Source organism: Microcaecilia unicolor, chromosome 1 (assembly GCF_901765095.1).
Source record: "Microcaecilia unicolor chromosome 1, aMicUni1.1, whole genome shotgun sequence".
Classification (NCBI taxonomy): Eukaryota; Metazoa; Chordata; class Amphibia; order Gymnophiona; family Siphonopidae; genus Microcaecilia; species Microcaecilia unicolor.
In genome coordinates, this window is record NC_044031.1 from 549,837,495 (window position 1) to 549,860,018 (window position 22,524).

The window sequence follows — 22,524 nt, forward strand, 5'->3', positions numbered from 1 at the left end:
AAATACAAGAAGTAACCAAGTACTTTGGATAAGTTTATCATCAAAGAAACAGTAAATAGCACCCCAGACACTTTAAAATGACTTTAAAATGCACAATAAATTTATACAGCTGTGGTGTTCTACTTGGATTATGATATATGATCATTCTTACCGTGATATTAAAAGCATGAGCGATCTGAGTTTCCCTTGTAAAAGTAAGTCAAACTATGCTAGTTTTCACACAGAGAAAAACAATGAACAGAAAACCTACAATCTAATTCTCTTATTCCCCATAATTTTTCACAAGTTGTGTCAGCTCATGAGCAGTTCTGGCAAATAAGAAGCAAAAGCTGAAAACATCTTGTTCAATCCAGGGAAACATTTTTCTTATGGAGCCAAAACTAAGACGCATGGCATGTGAAAAAAAAAAATGTAACTCCACAACCACTGAAAATCTTGGAAAAAGAGTGAGAATTTATTCCAGCTAATTCCCTTCCTTCCAGTGCATGTATGTACCATGAACTGAGCTGAGTGACGAACAATATTTACAAATCAGTGTTTGAAAGAGAAAATATGTTACCAAAGATAAGCATTTCAGATGTTTTGATGAGTTATGCTGCTGAAGGAGGCTTGTCAGGGTCGATTGTAAAATGAAGCCAAATTGTTTGATACATATATTTCAGAAAACATTACAGCAAGGGTGGAGAGCCGTTTTAAATCCAAACAGAACTTCACTCCAAACATTAAAATTTCCTCCTTGTTCTGGGATTTTAACATTAATTATTTGAGGACTGTTGTTTCAGGTGCAATTGCTGGCATCGTGGACCAGCCAATGCAGAACTTCCAGAAAACAACAGAGGCTCAGGCTTCAGCGGGACACAAGGCCAAAGGTGTTATCTCTGGTGTGGGAAAAGGAATTGTGGGAGTGTTCACAAAACCAATTGGAGGAGCAGCTGAGCTTGTATCACAGACTGGCTACGGTAAGACATAGCCAAATGATGTTGGCACTCATTTCAAAATGAACTTGTACAATTAAGACCTTAAAATCATGGTTTTAAACATAGTTTATTTTAACTTTAAGATATCTGTAGCTGTTTTCCCTGCACACCAATTCAATTAAATTCAAACACAGTTTTGAAATATTATCATTTTCATCCTGTGTGTTGTCACATTCCAAAGGTATGCCCACGTGATATTGAGACAGACCAGACTGGGGGGGGGGGGGGGGGGGGGGAGGAGAAAAGATGAGAAGCTCAGTCTTGGTCATGTTTAGTTTCAGGTGGCGCTGAGACATCCAGGCAGCAATGTCAGACAGGCAGGCTGATACTTTGGCCTGGATTTTGGCTGAGATTTCTGGTATGGAGAGGTAGATCTGGGAGTCATCAGCGTAAAGATGATACTGAAAACCATGGGATGAGATCAGAGTACCAAGAGAAGAAGTATAGATGGAGAAAAGAAGGGGTCGCAGGACAGATCCCTGAGGTACACGAACTGAAAGTGGGATAGAAGTAGAGGAGGATCCACTAGAGTATACACTAAAGGTACGCTGGAAGAGATAAGAAGAAAACCAGGAAAGAACAGAGCCTGAAATCCAAGTAAGGACAGCGTATCAAGGAGTAGGCTGTGATCAACAGTGTCAAAAGCAGCAGATAGATCGAGAAGGATGAGGATAGAATAGAGACCTTTGGATCTGGCCAGGAACAGATCATTGGAGACTTTAGCAAGCGCGGTTTCAGTTGAATGAAGGGGGCGAAAGCCAGATTAAAGTGGATCAAGAATAGCTTGAGATGAAAGAAAGTTAAGGCAACGGCGGTGAACAGCACGTTCAAGTATCTTGGATAGGAAAGGGAGGAGGGAGATGGAGCGATAGTTGGAAGGACAGGTAGGGTCCAATGAAGGTTTTTTAAAGAGTGGTGTGACTATGGCATGTTTGAAGGCATCAGGAGCAGTCACATTGGACAGTGAAAGATTGAGGATATGTCAGATAAAAGGATATGTCAGATAAAAGGGATGACAGTAGGAGAGATAGTGTTAAGTAGATGGGTGGGAATAGGATCAGAGGAACAGGTAGTTAGTTTCGAGGAGGAAATAAGATTTGTAGTTTCCTCTTCAGAGATTTCAGAAAAGGAAGAAAAGGAGGCAAGGGTTGGAGGGTTGAGAGAATGGACTAAAGGAAAGAGAGGTGGAGGTGACCTGATTGAGATTTCAAGTTTAATCTTGTGAACCTTATCATGAAAAACTCACCCAGATTCTGGGGGGAAAGTGAAGGGGGGGTTGGAGGTGAAGGCACTTTGAGGAGAGAGTTCAGTGTGGCAAGAGAATTTGTCAACTGGATGTAATAGTCCTGTTTGGCAAGTAAAAGAGCAGACTGGAAGGAGGTCAGCAAGAATTTGAAATGTATGAAGTCAGCATGGGCACGGGATTTCAGCCATAGGCGTTCAGCAGAGCGGGCACAGGAAAGTAGGTAGCGGATTCTAGATGTCAGCCAAGGCTGGGGTTTGGTACGTTTTACAGAACGGGGAATGGGAGGAGCGAGAGTATCCAGAGCAGAGGAGAGACCCCTTCCCATATTAACTCACACATTCTAAAAGCCTTCTATTACTATGTTACATTATAGTTCATAATATTCTCCTTACTGAATCTAACAATTGCAATTCTACTTAATATGTAAGCCGCATTGTACCTGGTTCTGTGGGAAAGTGCGGGATATAAATGTAATAATAAATAAATAAATAGTATTAGGAAGAGACAGCCTCATTGACAGACCTGGATAACAAAGTGGTAGAGAAGAGATTTGAAACACTGGAGGACAGAGTAGAAAGGTCAATATCCTGAAGATTCCTAAATGTATTGGTTAAGATTGGATGGGACTGGGGAGGAGGGTGTTTAAGTGTGAAAGTTATCAGATGATGGTCAGAGAGGGAAAGAGTTGAGGCACAGAAACTGGAGAGTGAGCAGTTTGAGAAGAGGATAAGATCAAGACAATGGCCATTCTGGTGAGTGGGGGCAGTGGAGCACAGTTGAAGATTGAAAGAAGATGTTAAAGCATGAAAACTGTGAAGCATAATAGCCAGAGGGATCATTAGCTTGAATGTTAAAATCCCCAAGAATGAGGGAAGGAGATGAAGGTTCAAGAAAGAAGGAAAGCCAAGCATCAAAGACAGTGAGAAAGGAAGAAAGGCAGCCGGTGGTAGAGCTGGGCACCTCTCAGCCGAGGAAAGGCTTAACAGGGGTTAGGCCGAAGCCAGCATTTCTCCCCCTCAGGGTCGCCTGATCCTAGCCAAAAAGTACCTGGAAACCCTGGGCACCTGGAGCGAGGGCCCTGGGAAGATCGGGGTGGACCTGGGAGTCACCCCGGATGCAGCTGTGAGGAAATGCAGAAGGGCTGCAAGTCCTCCACAGCACCTGGTGGCAGTGGCGTAGCCACAGGTGGGTCTGGGTGGGCCACTTAGGGCTCAGGCCCACGCAACAGTAGCACAGATATTTTTGAAAATTCATATCATCCTTCAAATATAGGGGCAAATGCCACAAGGGCACATGCTCCTTCCTTGCCAGTGTAATTGTAACTCTCACCATTTCATGATTAGATATACCACTTGGGAGGATTTCCAATAGGTGAATCCATATTCCCTGGGGTGAAAAATATGCGATATATCAAGGAGATTTAAACTTCAGCATAATAAATCTTCCCTTCCCTCCCCAATAGGATCTGGAGGAGACCCCAAGCGACAAGGTTTTTTTGTCCAAGTGGGCATCAGCCACAGCATTAAAATTGTCGCCCAGCAATATCGGGCATCTACATTTCTTAAAACTACTAGTCACTTTTTTCTGGGTTCTGTTACCAAAAACATTGTCCCAGCCAAGATAGCGACCACTTGAAAAAAGGTAGCAAAAGGTGAATGCAAAAAAAGAGAAAACTACAAAACCAGCCAAAAAAAGAGGCTACCTACATGCAACTAAAAGATAATGCAGAAAAAAAGATTTTAAGAAATTTATCAGAAAATAGGCTGCAGCTGGAAGACATTTGTTCAGGTTTGTAGAAAAACAGAGAATCAAGAAGGCACAACAACACAATGCAGGAAATGCTACACATGTACAGTAAGTAAGGCTTCTAAAATTGAGCTGAGCTGTCATTTTGTCCCATGCATGCACCATTAGATGACATCATCCAGATATAAAAAGTGGTTCTTAGAGAAAATAAAATAATCTGACTAAATGTGAATTTTGTTTTTACTACCAACTAAATTATTAATAATTGGTTGCTGTGGCTGGAAAGTCATTTGGTAGTGGTCAGCACTATGGGGTCCTTTAACTAAGTTGCAGTAAAAAATAGACTTAACGTGCCCTTACACCGGTCTTTCCTTGTGCTAAGGCCATTTTTATCGCAGCTGGAAAATGGCTAATTTTCCATTTTCCCAATTAATGGCCATGTGCTAATGTTATATATAAACAATAGAAAACTTTTCTGCAGTCATTCAGACAAACACGTACTGTGCAGTCTTGCAACAATAATTAATAAAAGAAGCCTCAAATCTCCTAGGAATAGCTACCAAGAGCTTAATCAAAATCCTAATAGGAGTCCAGTACTATCATAGGTTTCAGCAACCAACAGAAAAATAGACTAGTTGAAAAAAATCCTGTAATAGAGAAAACCAGCTGCTCAAAAAAAAATAGTGTCTCAAAATTTCAACAAAACACTAGCACAGGACTCATCATTCAAACGAGATATAAATCACAAAATTCAGTTCCAAAATTACTGTGCACAGAAAAAATGTTAAAGTTCAAAATCCACTACTTATCTCATGGACTAGCCAGACTTCCAAACAGTTCACTAAATTCCCTTGAAAAGGAGAGTAACCCCATCTCGAAGATTCTGCCATGCAGTTCTGCAAATCCCTGACATGGGCCACTTGTTTTGCCAACTGCTGTGTCATGAAGAGGAACTTTTTCCAAGGTAATGTTGCCATTAGTCTGCGGCCACTAAAAACTAGCGAGTGAGCCCTTACTACCACCCATTTTCTAAGCAGTAAGAGCTCACACGCTAATCCTGTGCTAATCAGTTAGCACACAGTAATGTGGCTGTGCTAATTCATGCTGTCACATCCACTCTCTGCCCCCCCCAGACATACCTCCTCCGAGAAAAATTCTGAAAAACCTTTTAGCACGTGGTTTGCGAGCACACATTGGGATTTTAGCACATCCCACAATAAGCCCTTTCAAGCTGCACTTACTGCAGCTTAGTAAAAGAATCCCTATATGTTTTATAGCTACACTAAGTTACTACTACTACTTAGCATTTCTATAGCGCTGCCAGGGTTACGCAGCGCTGTACAAGTTTAAACATGGGGACGGACAGTCCCTGCTCAAGAGAGCTTACAATCTAAAGTTAGGATTTTAAAGTACTCTTACCAGCCATCTTACTTCTTGTCAGCTTTCCTGCATTCTCTTATTCAGTGCTGTTTTTATAAACCATTCATTCCTCATCTTAGCAACCATTCCTCATTTCTAAAACATTTAAATGCCAGCAAAAGGTGCCTGAAGTGCATCATCTACCCTTCTGTGTTTTTCCCTAAGAGCACTGCTGAACCTCTGGTAGTCTGTGAGCTGGCACTCTGCAAAACACCCCTGGCAGCACACCTCCCAAAAGGCCTCATAAATATGCATGTAGCCATGATTAACAGCTGGATTAAGTGACTTTTAAATACTGTATGGCAAACTGCTTAGATTTTATATTTTCTTACCATCCGTGACACACATATCAAAGTATTCTAATATTAAGCAAAAAAAAATAAAAAAGTTAACTGTGGTCTTGACTTTGTATACATAAATTGTAAATGATATATATTATACCAGCCCAGAATAATAGCTCTTGAGAGCATTATGTTCCTCCTAATTGCTTGTATATGGTTGGCTGTAGTACATTCATTTTTCTGTTTCTAGCTAATGCAAGATCACTAGGGTTAAGTGCACTGCCATTCAGCTGTAATGTTTAATGAATTATTTGAAATGATGCTTTCAAAAGCTGTGATATCATTTTGGATGAGAGCTGTTTTAGGGACTTCACTCAATAGGTGACATCATTGCAGCATTCATCTGTCTTCCAGAAGACACTGAGTTAAATGGCTGTTTCTACATTTCTCACCACAGGTATCTTGCATGGAGCAGGACTTTCTCAGCTTCCCCGCCATCGCTATCAACTGAGTGATCAGCACACTGACCAGGCCCCGAACAGCCATGTCAAATACGTCTGGTAATCTTATTTAAACACTTGCTAATTTTTACATCGACATTGTTTATTAATAGGATCTGGCTCATTGTCAAATCCAAAGCCTGCTTCACTTAGAAGGACTGAGACTCCAGCAGTTAGCTGCCAGTGATAAATACAAGGCACTCTCTGCAAACTCCCTGGGCTGAAAATGATAGACTGCTGATGGCCTTCCAGCTTGGAAACAGACATTGATCTGTAGAATAATCCTAAAACATGACTTTCAAACACTGGAGCATGAATCTTAAAATTCTGACTGAACAGAACTGTTATACAATACTTGGAGTTAAGGCTAAATACTAACATGGGACAAACCAAATTCCAATAAGCTCTTCAAAATCTTCCCACTGGTGAGCTTCACCGAGCCCCGAAAACCTCAGTGGTGCACCTTACATATGTGTAATGTTTTCCTGTAAGGACTTATACACCCACCTCGTCATTGGTTCTCCAAGGGGTCAAATGCCAAATTGACTAACATCTTATTTAACCTTCTGGTAATATTTTCTTTTTATGTGTCTGTGTGTGTGTGTGTATATATATATATATATATATATATATATATATTTCTACCAACTTCTCTGTACTAGATCTTATTTATATCGGTACTTACCTTGGGCAGACATCAAAATCAGATGGATAGCTTGTCCGACATGACATGTTTCGCCCCAAGGGCTGTTTCAAGGACATCCCCTCAAAACTATTTCAGCGCCAGCTCAGCGTATGTGTGGCAGAGTAGTTGTCTGCCTAGGGGGGAAGAATTTGGGAGGTGGTGGCACAACTATACTACCTCTCCCCCTCCCCACCACAGGCACCCATACTGGTCCCAAAGCTTAATGAGGTGTGAGTGCTGTACAGGCCCTGTAAATACAGGCCCATACTCAAATGATGCCTTGTCCTTTGTCCTTCTGATGAAAACTTCCTGTTGGAGAGAGGAGGGACATGGCAGCACTTCAGTACAGGCCTGTGTGTACAGGGCCTATACAACACAAAATCTTCATTAAGCTAGTGGTTGATGCAGAAAGAGGTAGGGGATGACAGCGTCAGGCACTACAGTGGGGAAGTAAGAAAGGGGGAGATAATAGATGCAAAATGGGGGTGAGGAAGGGAAGGGAATGAGAGAGAGGAAAGATATTGGTCACCTTGGTGGGGGGGGGGGGGGACACGGGAAGGGGAGATGGTTACCTGAGGGGAAGTTAGGGGAAGGGGAGATGCTGGCTACATGGGGGCCATAGGGTAGGGGAAGGGGATATGCTGAACTAGAGAGAATAGGGCCCCTGGGGGCTGGTGCGCACAACTGAAGGTTCATCTAAGGCATCCAGTACCTTTGGGCCAGCCCTAGGGGTGGGAGTTGGATTCTCCTATCTTCCACTCATAGAAAAATTTTAAAAGGTGCTAGATGTTCTGTGATCTATCTGTCTAATTCTGTCTTTTTGCCTTTTGATTGGAGAGATCCCTGAACAATGTATAAACCTAGGCCTGCAAAGCGACAACTTTAGATATTGATGGCCAACTCATCTACTGAGGCAAGTCTTGATTGGCCAAAATAAAAAAGAATAACAGCTGTGATGAAGAGTTAAAATGTTGGACTTATAATGTTTTTTGCCTTAAGTCTGAATGCTTTCTTTCATAGGAAAATGCTACAGTCTCTAGGAAGGCCAGAAGTCCACATGGCGCTAGATGTTGTGATTGTGAGTGGTTCAGGACAGGAGCATGAAGGGTGCTTGTTGCTAACATCAGAGGTGCTCTTTGTGGTCAGTATCAGTGAAGACACACAACAGCAGGCATTCCCAGTCACTGAAATAGAGTGCACAGAAGACTCAGAAAAAGAGGACATCCTACAAGTGCAGCTAAAACAGCAACGTGTGCCTTGTGACACAGAGGTAAATAAAGATGGCTTAACCTTTGGAAACCACTGCTTTAGGGATGGACTTTTTTTGAAGTGGGAGCAGATCAGAATTTTGTAAGTTATTCTAGCCAATGGTAGCTATCAGCAGACTTTGAGTTGTACACTATTAGCAATATTTATGAGTGTATCCTAAAGCTCACAGTACCATTTCATCTAAAGGAATTCCTTGGCTAAAATTACTTCATAAAATAGCATTCATCTTTAACAAATCTGGGTTCCAGTTCATTATTGGCCCCAATTACTTAATGCATCCTTTTGGCGTTCCTAGGGGGGCTGACACCTGGGGCGGATCGCCGATGCGCCCCGCCCCCCGGCGAAAGGACACTCCCCACGAAGGAACCCCTCCCCCGGGTGCACGCCGCTGGGGGGGGGGGGGGGGTGCCACGCGCGCGCCTGTCCCTCCGTTGTTCCATGCTTCTTCTCTGCCCCGGAATAGGAAATAACCTGTTCCAGGGCAGAGAAGAAGCATGGAACAACGGAGGACAGGCGCGTGCGACACCCCCCCCCCCCCAGCGGCGTGCACCTGGGGCGGACCGCACCTACCGCCCCCCCCTAGGAACGCCACAAAGTTTGTGCTTAAAGTCACAGTAATGAGTTGATAAATGTGGCACCAGCTGTAGCACCAGCTGTTCTTTCATTACTGTTCCTTAAGTCCTTGTGAAGTTTATATCTTTGTCTAACAGTTACCCCCTAAGCAAGGAGAAGAATCTTCATTGTCTCAATTTCTCTTTTATTTTGAAGTGCAGGTAGGGAAGAGAGGTTAATTTTGGATGTTTTCTTATTTTAAAACTACAAATTGTGGGAAAACACTAGGGGACCCTTTTAGAAAGGTGAGTAAGGGCCCCCCCCCCCCAAACCCACCTCCCCGCTCCCCCCGTTTTCTATTTCTGTTGATGGCTCTCTCATTCTCCCTGTCTCCTCAGCTCGAAACCTTGGGGTCATCTTTGACTCTTCTCTCTCCTTCTCTGCTCATATCCAGCAGATTGCCAAGACCTGTCGTTTCTTTCTTTACAACATCCGTAAAATCCGCCCCAGTTCTTTCCGAGCACTCTACCAAAACCCTCATCCACACCCTTGTCACCTCTCGTTTAGACTACTGCAATCTGCTTCTTGCTGGCCTCCCACTTAGTCACCTCTCCCCTCTCCCGTCGGTTCAAAACTCTGCTGCCCGTCTCATCTTCCGCCAGGGTCGCTTTACTGATACTACCCCTCTCCTCAAGACCCTTCACTGGCTCCCTATCCGTTTTCGCATCCTGTTCAAACTTCTTCTACTAACCTATAATGTACTCACTCTGCTGCTCCCCAGTATCTCTCCACACTGTCCTTCCCTACACCCCTTCCCGTGCACTCCGCTCCATGGATAAATCCTTCTTATCGTTTCCCTTCTCCACTACTGCCAACTCCAGACTTTGCGCCTTCTGTCTCGCTGCACCCTACGCCTGGAATAAACTTCCTGAGCCCCTACGTCTTGCCCCATCCTTGGCCACCTTTAAATCTAGACTGAAAGCCCACCTCTTTAACATTGCTTTTGACTCGTAACCACTTGTAACCACTCGCCTCCACCTACCCTCCTCTCTTCCTTCCCGTTCATATTAATTGATTTGATTTGCTTACTTTATTTATTTTTTGTCTATTAGATTGTAAGCTCTTTGAGCAGGGACTGTCTTTCTTCTATGTTTGTGCGGTGCTGCGTACGCCTTGTAGCGCTATAGAAATGCTAAATAGTAGTAGTAGTAGTACACGCATCCAGCGCACGTCAAATCGGCGTTACCTCCCAGCTATCGTGTGCCCCAGGCGGTAACTCTGAATTTGGCACACACCATAAACATTCAGTGGGTGGTAGTAAGGTCTCAGGCTGAAGATGGACACGCGCTGGTTTTCATTTTGCCGCACACCCATTTTCCAGCCCATTAAAATCCATTTTTTACAAAATAAGACTTGATATACCGCCTTTCTGTAGTTTTTTGCAACTACATTCAAAGTGGTTTACATAGTATATACAGGTACTTATTTGTACCTGGGGCAATGAAGGATTAAGTGACTTGCCCAGAGTCAGAAGGAGCCAGCTCTAGCAGCACCAGGGTCCGGCACACACCAAAAACATGTGCCCACACTGCCAGGCTAGTTTTTGACGTGCCTTTGTAAAAGGGCCCCTAGATATTTCAGTTACAAATAACAGGTAAACAAAATTTTTAACTGTTTTCTTTTTGTTCTGATTTTCATTTTGTTCTTGAGAAGCAATTAATGTTAAAAGCTTTTGAAAGCCCCTTGTCTTTAGCCACTTGCACTCTTATGTATTTTGGTAAACTAGGGATCGTGTGCCTTGATCCTGAGTAAGACCCACCCCGTGTGAAAGGGTAAACTTGAAAGAGGAAATGTTTGAAAACACAGAGCATGGCCACAAAAGAAGCAAAAACAGTAAAGAAATTGATTATTTTACAAATCTTGGTTAGATGACATTTTAAAATTGAGCCCCCTGGACTGAATCTTGAAACCATACTTCTTTTTGAATTTTTTTAATTTGTTTTTCGGTCCTGATTGATACTGTGGGAAATCTGTAGTAAAACCAAAGTAGGGTCTATGGGTTTATTTAGCCTTCTCATTACAGAACAGAGGGAAAAAATGAAATCTGATGAAAAAGTTCAGAAAGTCCCTTTCCCCAGCCTTGCTCTTTGTAGCTGATTATTCATAAATTCTGAAATCAAGTGACAGAACTGCTAGGGAACAAGGAAATAAAATGGTAGGAATCCTCACTAAAACTCTTCTAAATTCCTAAAGACCATCAACTACTGCCACTGCTGCTATCATTTAACATTTCTATAGTGCTGCTAAATGTGTGGAGGGCAATTCTATAACTGTTCCTATATATATAGGTGTCTATTCTATAAAAGAAAGTAGGAAAATTGATTTTTATAAGGGGTTTGCACTGCTTGCAAAAAGAAATCCCCAATCCCAAACGTGCCTATGATCTCAAAAAGGAAGGACCACTCAAACCGGTCAAATGCCTTTTTGGCATCACAGTTCACAGGCCAGGCTGGAAGAGTATGATTGCTACAATTGGGACAAAGCCACGGGCGGGCCTGGACAGTCCCAGGCCCAACCAACATCCCTCGCTCGCTGTCGCTGCCTTTTCTCCCATGGCTCTGGGTACGGCCGTCTGGGAGGTAGCGTTCAGGTTGCCTGCATGCCTGCCTGCCCTGAAATTCTTCTTCTCCCCAGGCTCTGCTGCCTTGGTCCCTGCATTCTTTTTTCACCCGTCGCACAGCACTGCCATTCACACAGGCAGCTCCATTCCCCCCTGCTGCGTCCATCTGGCCCTACGTAAACAGAAAGTGCATCAGAGAGGGCTGGATGGACACAGCAAAGGGGAGCAGAGCTGCCTGTGTGAATGGCAGCGCTGCGCAACAGGCGAAAAAAAGAATGCAGGGACTGAGGCAGTGGAGCCTGGAGAGAAGAACAATTTCAGGGCAGGCAGGCAGGCAGGCAACGCTGAACGCTGCCTCCCGGACGGCCATACCTGGAGCTGCAGGAGAAAAGACAGCGATCGAGGGATGTTGGGTTGGGGCAGGATCAGGAGGGCAGAACTAAAGTAAGGGCTAGACTTTTGGGGTGGAGGACGGGGGGGGGGGGGGGGGATGGCGGGAAGGGATAGTTTTGCCGGAGTCGGACTTGTGGGAGGAAGGGGATTGAAGGGAAGGGGGAGAGCTACTGGATGTGGGAGGAGGGGGGGATCAGAATGGAAGGGAGAGAGTTGCTGGGCATGGGAGGGAGAGGAGGAAGGGGCTGGAGAACTGCTGGACAAGGGAGGAAGAGGAAGAAGGGACTGGAGGGAAGGGAGAGAGTTGCTTGAGGTGGGAGGAAAAGGAGGAGGGGATCTGGGTGGAAGGGAGAGAGCTGCTGGACATGGGAGGGAGAGGAGGAAGGGGCTGGAGAGCTGCTGGGCAAGGGAGGAAGAGGAAGAAGGGACTGGAGGGAAGGGAAGGGAGAAAGCTGCTGGACATGGGAAGAAGAGGAGGAGGGGACTGGATGGAAGGGAGAGAGCTGCTGGAGGAAGAGGAGGAGGGGATCTGGGTGGAAGGGAGAGAGTTGCTGGGCATGGGAGGGAGAAGAGGAAGGGGCTGGAGAACTGCTGGACAAGGGAGTTAAGGGAAACAGAGATACCAGACCAAGGAGATGAAGGAAAAGGGAACAAATACTAAACCTACACGTGAGGGAGGAAGGGAGAGCGGGTGGGTGGGCAGGCAGGCAGGGAATCAAGCAACCAAACCAGATGCTAGAAAGGGGAGGAAATGAGAGGGAGAGAAGCTGGATGAGGTAGGGTCAGAGAGGGTAGAGATATATTGGCACTGGGGGAGAAGCTGAACAGAGAAATATAGGGACACAGAGAAAGGGAGATACTAAACATGGAGGAAGATAGAGGTACAGAGATGGAAGAAGATGGATAGTGGACATGGAGAGAGAATAGAAGTATCAATTGGACATGAGACATTGGTGAGTGAGTTAAGAGAAGGGTGTAGAAACCAGAGCCTAGGACCAACATGATTTGGAAAAATAAAATGAGCAGACAACAAAAAGTAGAAAAAGAATTGTATTTTTCTATTTTGTGACTAGAATATGTCAGATTTGAAATGTATATCCTGCCAGAGCTGGTGTTAGATATGGATGAGGCCCAAGGCAGATATTTAGGAGGGAACCCCAAAGCTTACTAACAGGCTGCACCTTCTTCAGTTTCCAGCTGGCCTGGGGTTCTCTCTGGCTAGGGGGCCAAACGCAGTTGCCCTAGTTGTACCACCCCTAACACTGTCTCTTGCATGTGCTATCATATTTTGCACAGTATAGGAGAAAATGCATCTCTTTGTATTCTCTGTGCTGTGATAAGTGCAAGGTCTGGCCTCTTGGATTTTATTTAATTTGTTTATGGTTTGTGGTCACTTATTCTGTATTTGTGTTCTGTGTGTGTGACCAAAGTATTCTGTGAGCATCAATTTTCTATGTAGTATTCTATAGTACTTTGGCTTGTTCAGTTTCTTGATGTATTGATATTTTAGGGCTCCACTGTAATATTTAGGGCATATTTGGGGGAAGCATGTGTGTGTTGGTGGATGTGGCTCAGTAGAGGATGAAGAGTGCACCCTCTTATATTTCCCCTAGCTCTCATTGTGGCCTGCAGCCACTGAGGCCAGCACTGCTACTCCCATTGAAGTTATTGGGAGTGGGGTAGGTGTGCGGTAGGAACAGGGGCGTGGGCAGGGCATATCAGGTGGCAGGTGTATCTCTAGTGCCCATCCATCCAACCTGTTGGCCCACCCAAACATTGCCTTCTAGCTTCGCCACTGGCTACAATACTCCATGGTAATAATCATCTTTCAGACATTTACTACAGTTCGTCTCATATGAACCTTATTATTTGAGGGATTTCTTTAACCAACTGCTCCGTTGAATTTTAGCAAAGAGTTTTAAATCCACATTTATGAGTGACATTGGTTTATATGACTCCGGTAATGAGTGGCCCTTCCTGGGCTTCGGATTAAAGTTATCAGGGTTCAATTAACTTCTTCTGGGAACACTTGCTTCCCTACTGCCGAAATGACATAAGCCTCTAGCCGGCCTATCACTTTATGTTGCAGGATCTTATAAAAACCAGTATTACAGTTGACCAACCCTGGGGCCTTGTATTATTTGAGGGACTTTATTGTCTGCTGTATCTCACCACCATATGTGACCATATGTGACTATCTCTGGGAAAATATGACTAAACTGTGGTGACTTCAGTCATGTTTTCCCAGAGATGATTAAATATTCTTCCTTCGAGTAAAACTGTTCCAGAAGCCTTGGAAAAAAATCCTGAAAAATCCTAACCATTTTTATAGTCTGGGTTCCTACCTGCCTCTATAAGGTAGGATATCCCATAGTTTCACTAAGTGTGCCAGCATCTGACCTGCCTTTTTCCCCATATTACGTACATATAGCAGTACCCCCACCAGACGGAAAAAGACAACTCTAACAGTCCTGATGAGTCCAGATCCTTTTTTCACCAGTTGCTGTTCCATAAGCACTTTGAAACATCAGTATTTAATACCAGCCATCTTGCTTGGGCTTGACAGGTCCTGTAAGAGCTGGGTCTCTTGCCACCTTCACATCCGACTGCAGATCTCTGCTTATATTCAGGTTGCTCAATCCATTTTGTCACTTCCTGGCATCCTAGAAGGTATGCACCTAGTTTGACTCTAATCCAAGGACTGCTGGATACTGCAGTGTGAAACTTCTTTTCTACAGAGACTTACAGGCAAGAACTCTTTGCACTTGCCAAGACCGTCACCAAGTAGTCTTGAAAATTATCACCCGCTTATGGTCTATTGTGTTCATCCTTATTCACAAAGAACAGTGTCTTATGTTAAAAATTCAGGAATTTCACAATGACAGCTTGCAGTCTGCCCGTAGTTCTTGAACTTCTACCCAGGTCTATTTGCCTGTTCCACTCTCAGCCAGCCCAGCACGAGTTTATGGATGGTTGCTCAATAAACCACTTTTAAAAAAAAAAAAAAATCAGAAGCCTTATTATGCAGAGGCTATTTCATCTGGGCCTATTTTTGTAAGTCATCCAACTTTGCTTTGAGGGTTTTTTTTTTTTAATTGTGGCCTATTCCATGCTTAGTCTGTGTAGAATCATCAGATCCTGCATGTTTGAAATGTACTGTTCCACTGCCACAATTCTGCCTTCTATTTTTGTCAGTGTGGTGGTAATCATGACAATCTCTTCTCACAATTGGCTGAGCCTTCCGTCCAATGCCTGGACCACTGCTGCTATCGCCTGCTCTTCTAGGGATTCTGTCTCCTTCCAGGCCCCAGTACAGAGCTTGCTGCATGTTTGTCTTCCGCCAGCTTTAGTATTTGCTTCTTTTTTTTCCAGTCTTTGTCACCATCTCCAAGCTACATTTTGAAATATATTTGACCGTACACTTAATGTGTCTGGTTACAGTGTCGCTGAATGTGGTGCAGTGAAAATATAGCTGATTATTATATTCTTGATGGCAGGGGCGTGGTAGGGCTCAGATCAACATGACCTCCTCCACTCAGCATATCACCTGATCTCCCGGGAAAACATTTTTTTATTACTATTTATTTATAATTTACAAATAACAAAACAAGTTTAAACATTTACTTAAGAAAAGCGGAAAGTAACAATAATATGAAGAAAATAACATTTCACAAAATAACAAAAAACATTCCTTCTTAGATCACAATAAAGGAGGAGAGTGGTTAAAAGACAAGGAGGTCAAAAAGAAGTAAAACAATAGATAAGGGAGGCCATTAACGTGATATTAATCCGACCCACACAATTTTAGCTTAACTTGTTTAGGACATTCTACTACTACTACTATAAATCATTTCTATAGTTCTACCAGTCGTACGCAGCGCTTCACAAATGAACATGAAGAAAAGACAGTCCCTGCTCAAAAGAGCTTACAATCTAAATTAGGACAGACAGACAGGACCAATAAGGATAAGGGTAAGACAGAAGGACACATAGGGAAAGGGACATTCTACTTGTGATCTTCTTCAGATCCAAGAAAGATCGTAATTGAAAAAGAAGGATCGTGGTTAAAAAAATGTATACTTCATTCCCATAAACTTTACCAAACATTTACAAGGATAAGTTAGTAAAAAGGAGGCCTCCAAAGATAATACTTCTTAATGTAAAGCCAAAAAGGCCTTCCTACGATCCTGAGTCTGTTTGGTTAAGTCTGGATAAAGTAGACTTTCCTTCCGTAGAAAAGAGCCTTGAGAATTCCTTAAATACAATCTCAAAACAAGTTCAGGTCCTGCTCGAGAAAACAAGAGATACAATCAACATCATCTGCTCTGAGTTTGTTTTCATTCAGCGATGTGTCTAATAATGCTGACACATTCAAATCTTCTAAAGGAGCCTCTTGTGCCACTTGTGCCTCTGTTTTCCTATGAATTAGAGTCTTATCCATAATCAAAGTTATAGACACCTCTTGCAAGGATTTAACATCAGTCTTAAGAATGCAAAGAAAACTCCTTCCTTTTTACTCAAAGTATCAATTTTACTCACTAAGATTGTCACTTCCTTCAAGGATCTCTTAATAGTGGTGACAGTGCTGCAACTGACTCAGACACTGCCTGCAATGGTAGCCAGACCCTGATGTTTATTCCCTCCATGCCATTTCCAACAAGTACATTGCTCCCAGCATGGGGTTCCACCCAAACGCCTTCCATGGGGGGGTACCTGCCAGTTCAGCAGGGCGTGGCAAATGAGCAAGCACCGGAGGGAATAAAGTGACATCTAGCCCGATAGCTAAGGGCTCTTCTTCTCCTGCAAACCTCCGGTAGAAAGGACAGGAGTCCTAGCTGTGTACTGCATAATCGACTGCTGCACGGGTGAGGAGGTTCGGACAGTGGGTGGAACTTCCTGTACAGCCTCCTTCCTCTTAGTATGCAGCATTGTACTGGGGTCAAAGCAGCAGGTAAGAGATGGCCAACTCACAGCATGGGTTCACACCACCATCTTGGCCACTCCCCCCAGGAAAACATTTTCAAATTCAGACCTTTCATTTGTTTTATTTAATGCTTTTCAGTTTTTACGCACAAAGATTCAGTGGCAGATTCTGACCTATTGTACTGCAAGGAGCAAAAGCAGTGTTGGAAAACTGCTAGTCTGAAAAAGAAAGACAAGACTACCAGAAAAATCTATTTTATAAACAAAATAGAAAACTCTTTCCTTCAAACAGATTTCAGCGTGAAAGAAAATATTTTATAATGTGGTCTTCTTTAGCAGTTGTCTGTCTTTTTTCCATGACTGTACTGTAGCTATGAATGACACCATAGGTTAATAATTTAGGATGTCAGACATAGCTACGGTACAGTTACCCCCTATATTTTTAATATTCCTCACAAAGAAAAGATAATACACATATAATTATAGATTATTCTTGCTGTTGGGCCTATTTATCAAATCATGCTAATGTGTATTAATGCAATTTGATAAATGGGTGTTTTAGTCATCCATGGTATATCCATCATGTCTTATGAATATAAAGTACAAGAGTTGGACACCAGAAGGTCTTGACTAGGTAAGTCTTATTTATTTAATTTCTTATATACTGCCGAAGCCCAACAACTATCGAAGTGGTGTACATTTAGATACAGTGGGTAATTTTCTGTCCCTGGAGGGCTGTTCACAATCCTTTACTCAGTACCTGGTGGAAGATCCTTTTGCAGCAATAACAGCTGCTCAGTCATTTAGGATAAGTGTCTACCAACTTTGCACCTTGAGATGGTACAATTTTTGGCCGTTCTTCTTAAGTGGAATAGTTCAAATTCTTTCACGTTGCCTAGGGATCAGCCACCAGTTTTCCATTGGATTCAGGTCTGGGCTTTGACTGAGTCACTTGAAGACATTCACTTTCTTCTTCCTCAGCCCACTCCATTGTCTCTTGTTTTATGCTTAACATCATTGCCCTGCTAAAAGAATAATTTGTTCCCCAGTACCAGATCTAGGGCAGATTTGAAAGCACTACCTCTACTTTGCACCATCCATGTTTCTCTCATTCTTCACAAGTCTCCTTGTCTCTGGTGCTGCAAAGTCCCGCAACTTAATTTTACCACACCTTACTTTACTGTAGGAATGGTGTTAGCAGGGTGATGTGCTGTGTTTGTTTTATGCCACACATGTGTTCAGTGTCTCCTGAGTGTTTCTTTGCAAATGCTTGATGGCACATTTTATGGCGTTTCTTCATCCATGGCTTCCTCCTTGCCACTCTCCCATACAGGCCATGTTTGTGAAGTAATCTTGAAATTGTTTTTATTCTCCCTGGCCTGACTCAGAAACCTCTGTAGTTCTTTTAAAGTGATGGTTGGTCTTAGTGCTTTCCTTATCCCATAGCTAATGACTTTGGAGGGACACTCTGATTGTGTCTTGAAAGTGCAAAGGGATATTCAGACACACACTGAATTTTTCTTTTTGCCTTCCCCCAATCTGTAACTGAAGAACTTTATCCTAGAGTTCTTTTGGCAGCTTTGTGTTCAGCATGCCTAGACCTTTGCTTCATATTCACTTTATAGAACAGAATTAGCTTGGCTCGTTATTTCAATCAGTATTTCAATCAGTTCAACTGTCTGGTTGGACTCTATTTAACTTACCATTTCCAAATATTTTATTAATTTCCAAGAATACAAATAACAGGAAAACAATGATGGAAAAACATAGGAAGCAAGAAACACGACAGGTGGGAAAGGAAAGAAGAGAAAAAAGGAGGGGAAAGCATCCAGGTGTTTAACAAATAAGTCCTTTGTACTGGTTTAAGGTGTGGCCTGAATAGTTTGGAGGTAGTTGTCCAAAATAGACCAAATTTTTTTCTTAGATACTATCATCTGACTTTTCGCAGCCATGGCAAGCTCAGACTTCTGATGCTGCAGGACTGTATTCCACCAGAAGTGAATATTCAGCAACTGTGCGTTTTTCCAGTTTTGCAAAATATGCCGTTGAGCAATAGTGAGGAGAATGTCCAATAGTTTTGATTGCGGGGAGGTCAAATCAAAAGTTGCATGAACGGACTTAAAAATTACAATTGAATAAGTCAGGTCATCAGTTATGGGCAAAATTTTTTGTATAATATTCCAAACAGCCTTCCAGAATTGAAAGATCGGAGGACACTCATATAACATATGAGAGAAAGTACCCACTTGCAGCGAACAGTGCCAACATTTGTCTGATGGGCTCAGGCCAGCAGTAGCAAGTTTTCGAGGAGTCCAATTGGTTTTATGATATAAAAAAACATAGACTGTAAAACCGCTGCAGAGGAAAGAGGTTTCATAACTTTAGACCAGAAACAGAACCACATATTTTCATCTACCACAGACTCTGTATCAAGCTGCCAATTATGTTGAAGGGCAGTATTGAAGTTGTGTGTTGCGTTAATAAAAATTTTATAAATAGATGAAGCTGTGTGCCCAGCTAATACTAGTGTCTGGGCGTTGGCAAATAAAGAAGGCAGCCGAGATGACAATGATGCCAGCTCAACAGATGCCTTCACACTATGAGTAAGTTGCATCCAATGAAAGAACATAGTAAGAGGTAGAGAAAATTTGGACTCTATTTAACTTACAATGAACCCTGTTAAGGCAAATTTTGAAAGTGAAATGAAGCTAATTTGGGTTTGCTATGAAAAAATGTATGAAGACTTAGCCAAAACATTTTTGGTTTCGTAGTCTTAATTATTTTCTGAGTAGTTCTGCAATTGTTCTTTCAAGTTGAACATGTAGAGTATATCATATAGGTCAGTTAAACAAACTCCTACTTTAACGCATTTTGAATAGTATTTTTGAGAAAGCAGAATGTGGAAAATATACAAGGGTTAGAAGACTTTTAAAATCCAAATATTAAACATCCTGGCTTGCCCATGATATAAAAGAAACTGAATTTATGTGAATGTCATTTAGGGGGTAATATTATGAAGGGAAATGGGACTTGATATACTGCCTTTCTGAGGTTTTGCAACTACATTCAAAGTGGTTTACATATATTCAGGTACTTATTTTGTACCAGGGGCAATGGAGGGTTAAGTGACTTGCCCAGAGTCACAAGGAGCTGCAGTGGGAATCGAACTCAGTTCCCCAGGATCAAAAGTCCACTGCACTAACCACTAGGAAGGTTTGCCTGCATCTAAAATCTGTTTTCCATGCAGAGAAAGCCATTTATAAAATTGTGTGGTTGTATATACATCACATGTTGCTGTTCCTGGGGGTGTAGTTTTGGCAGAGCAAGGGTAGAGATGTGATATGCATCAACTTCAGAATAGGTGTCAGTGTTTGTGTCAGTGTTTGGAAGCTGTAGGGGTTGGTTCTGAGTACCTATGTTATCTTTATAAGATGGGCTCAAAAAATAAACGTTCTTTTATACTTCTCACCTATGTGTCCTGTTATAAAATCAGGCCCTTAAAGATCTAGTCACTGTGGTCCAACTCAAACCACCCAAGCCCCAAACCAACATGTACTGTTGGCCCATTTCTTCCGGTGCTATACAGTTTAGTTTGAAGCACTATATAAGATAGCATCTTTAGGACAGTTTGGCCCATTATTATAGTGTTTATGGTAATTATGCCAGTTATATATATAAGCGGGGAGATTCTATATATGGCGCCTAAAAAAATCATCACATACGCTCAGTACCAACTAAGCATATTCTGTATTCTGCGCCAATTATGGAATATGCTTAGTTGATATTTCAGCGCCTAAATCTACGTGCATCCATTTACACCAATGAAAAAGTAACATAAATCTTGGTGTGTATATTTACGCGCACTGGACTATTCTATAAGTAGGCGTGTAAGTTTCAGAATGCCCACGAAATGCCCATTTCCCTGCCCATAACCATGCCCCTTTTTGCCTCCATGTGTTAGAAGTTTGGTGCAAATCGTTACAGAATATGCTTAATGAGTTGTGTGCTTAAATTCTAATCAGTACCAATTAGTGCTCATTATTGCTTGTTAAGTGCTGTTATCAGCACTCATTAGCTTATTAAGCCAATTGAGTTGCGCGCATTGTTATAGAATCCACGCCAATTTCAAGCGCAGATCTCTAGGCACGCTATATAGAATCTGGGGGACAGTCTTTTAGCTGGTTATATGGTACATATTACGCTTCATTTAATCATTCTTTATTTATATGATCCCAGGCGGAAGGTGTCCGAGAGAGACTTTCAGAGCAGCAGTACCACCGACTTGTGGACTACGTTACAAAGTTATCCCATCACCTGGTGCCCAGTGCTTCTTCCATACAGATGGCTTCACAGGTCATAGCTGCAGAACCACCACCAAATGTCATCAAAACTTATCAGTATCTAGTTGAGCCACATTTTGCAAGAGTATTCATCAGCAGATTTACTATGGTAAAAAACAAGGCCTTGCGAAAAGGATTTTACTGAATACCAGGGCAAGAATGTTTCAACTATGCACAAACCAAATATACTTTCTTAAGGGAAATTATTTGGTTACTTTATATTTTTATTTCAACAGTTAGTTACATATATTATTTTTAAAAAGAACTGTTGACATGCTTTATGCTTATTAGCGTTTTGGAAGTTAAGAATAAAGACTAGGAAATGATAGACACGTTAGAAAGAACTGACCTTAAGGCTTTCATCTTCAGGAACAACCTCTTCCACAAAATCTTTTCACAGAGTACAGTACACCATGTTGCATTTCAGGAGACTGGACTTCTGCATAAAATACTGGATAGAACCCAGATATAAGCCAGTTATTAGTATGTTTAGGAAAATAATTAGTTTCTCTTATTGTCCTAGAAACATGAAGGTAAATATCACAGCAAATATACATTACCATTCCATATGGAAAGAACTCAGATTTCACACATATAGAAAACTTAAGATTTCGCACATGACTTAAATATTCTCCAAATACCAGAGCTGAACCATACTCTAATCAGAACAAGATCATAATTCACTTCCTACCATTAAATTTTTATTTTTTGAAGCAAATCATTCATGAGAGATGGAAGTGATATTGTGCCTTTACCCAGCAGACTGAATCTGGTATTGCTGGCAGGGACCATGAACAAACAATAATCCTTGTTCCTGAGTTCAACCCCGCGTAGTTAAATAAATAAGTTTAACATATTGTTGTGACCACTGACAAGCACAAATAGGGTAACCCCACCCCCTACACCAAATTATCATACATTATCATGTTTTATAAATAAGTGATAGCTAGTTGATGTAATTTTTCCTTTTACACTCCAACCTGTTTACACAACATTTTCCATAGATAAAAGGTTGTTAAATTTGACATTTGAAATATGGCTATCCAGCTGTTTGTGTTCCATAGAACACCGAACATCTGAATTCCTGCTTTAGTTGTATAATGTTTAAAATAAAACTATTTAATAATAAAAATATGTATATATGTGTGATTTCCATTCCTCAATGTTTTATGTACAACTGAGCAAGACTATGTAAACAGTTTAATATTGCTGATTTTAGATGATCTATGCATAAAGTATATTGTAATACGAAACTGGTGAATCAAATAAAGACTATTCTCACAATATTTGGTCTCTTTGTTAAGTATACAAAACTAATACAATTAAAATGTGTCATATATATAGATATATGTATATTTAGAATGTTTACATACTTTTTCATAAAACTTAGCATATGAGCCACCAATGTCAGAATTAATATATGCAATGCACTCTAACTGTAAGAGTTTACTGTACTTAAGACCTACAATACAATATATACTTTTTAGCACTGGTATAACCTGCTGGGGCTCAGTGGTTCCAGTATTTCTCTACCTGTAGCAAGTGATAGATTATTCAGGCTGGTGTTCCTGGC

General features: G+C 42.0%; 1 protein-coding gene across 1 annotated transcript in view; it reads left to right on the forward strand.

Annotated features, from left to right (window-relative positions):
• Positions 1-22,218, forward strand: part of VPS13B (vacuolar protein sorting 13 homolog B) — a 1,674,799-nt gene extending 1,652,581 nt beyond the window's left edge. The window contains 4 exon segments of the mRNA XM_030217225.1: positions 783-959; positions 6,127-6,229; positions 7,875-8,124; positions 20,848-22,218. Coding sequence (XP_030073085.1) covers positions 783-959; positions 6,127-6,229; positions 7,875-8,124; positions 20,848-21,096 — 779 coding nt within the window. The 3' untranslated portion in view covers positions 21,097-22,218.
• Positions 22,219-22,524: the final 306 nt, after the last annotated feature.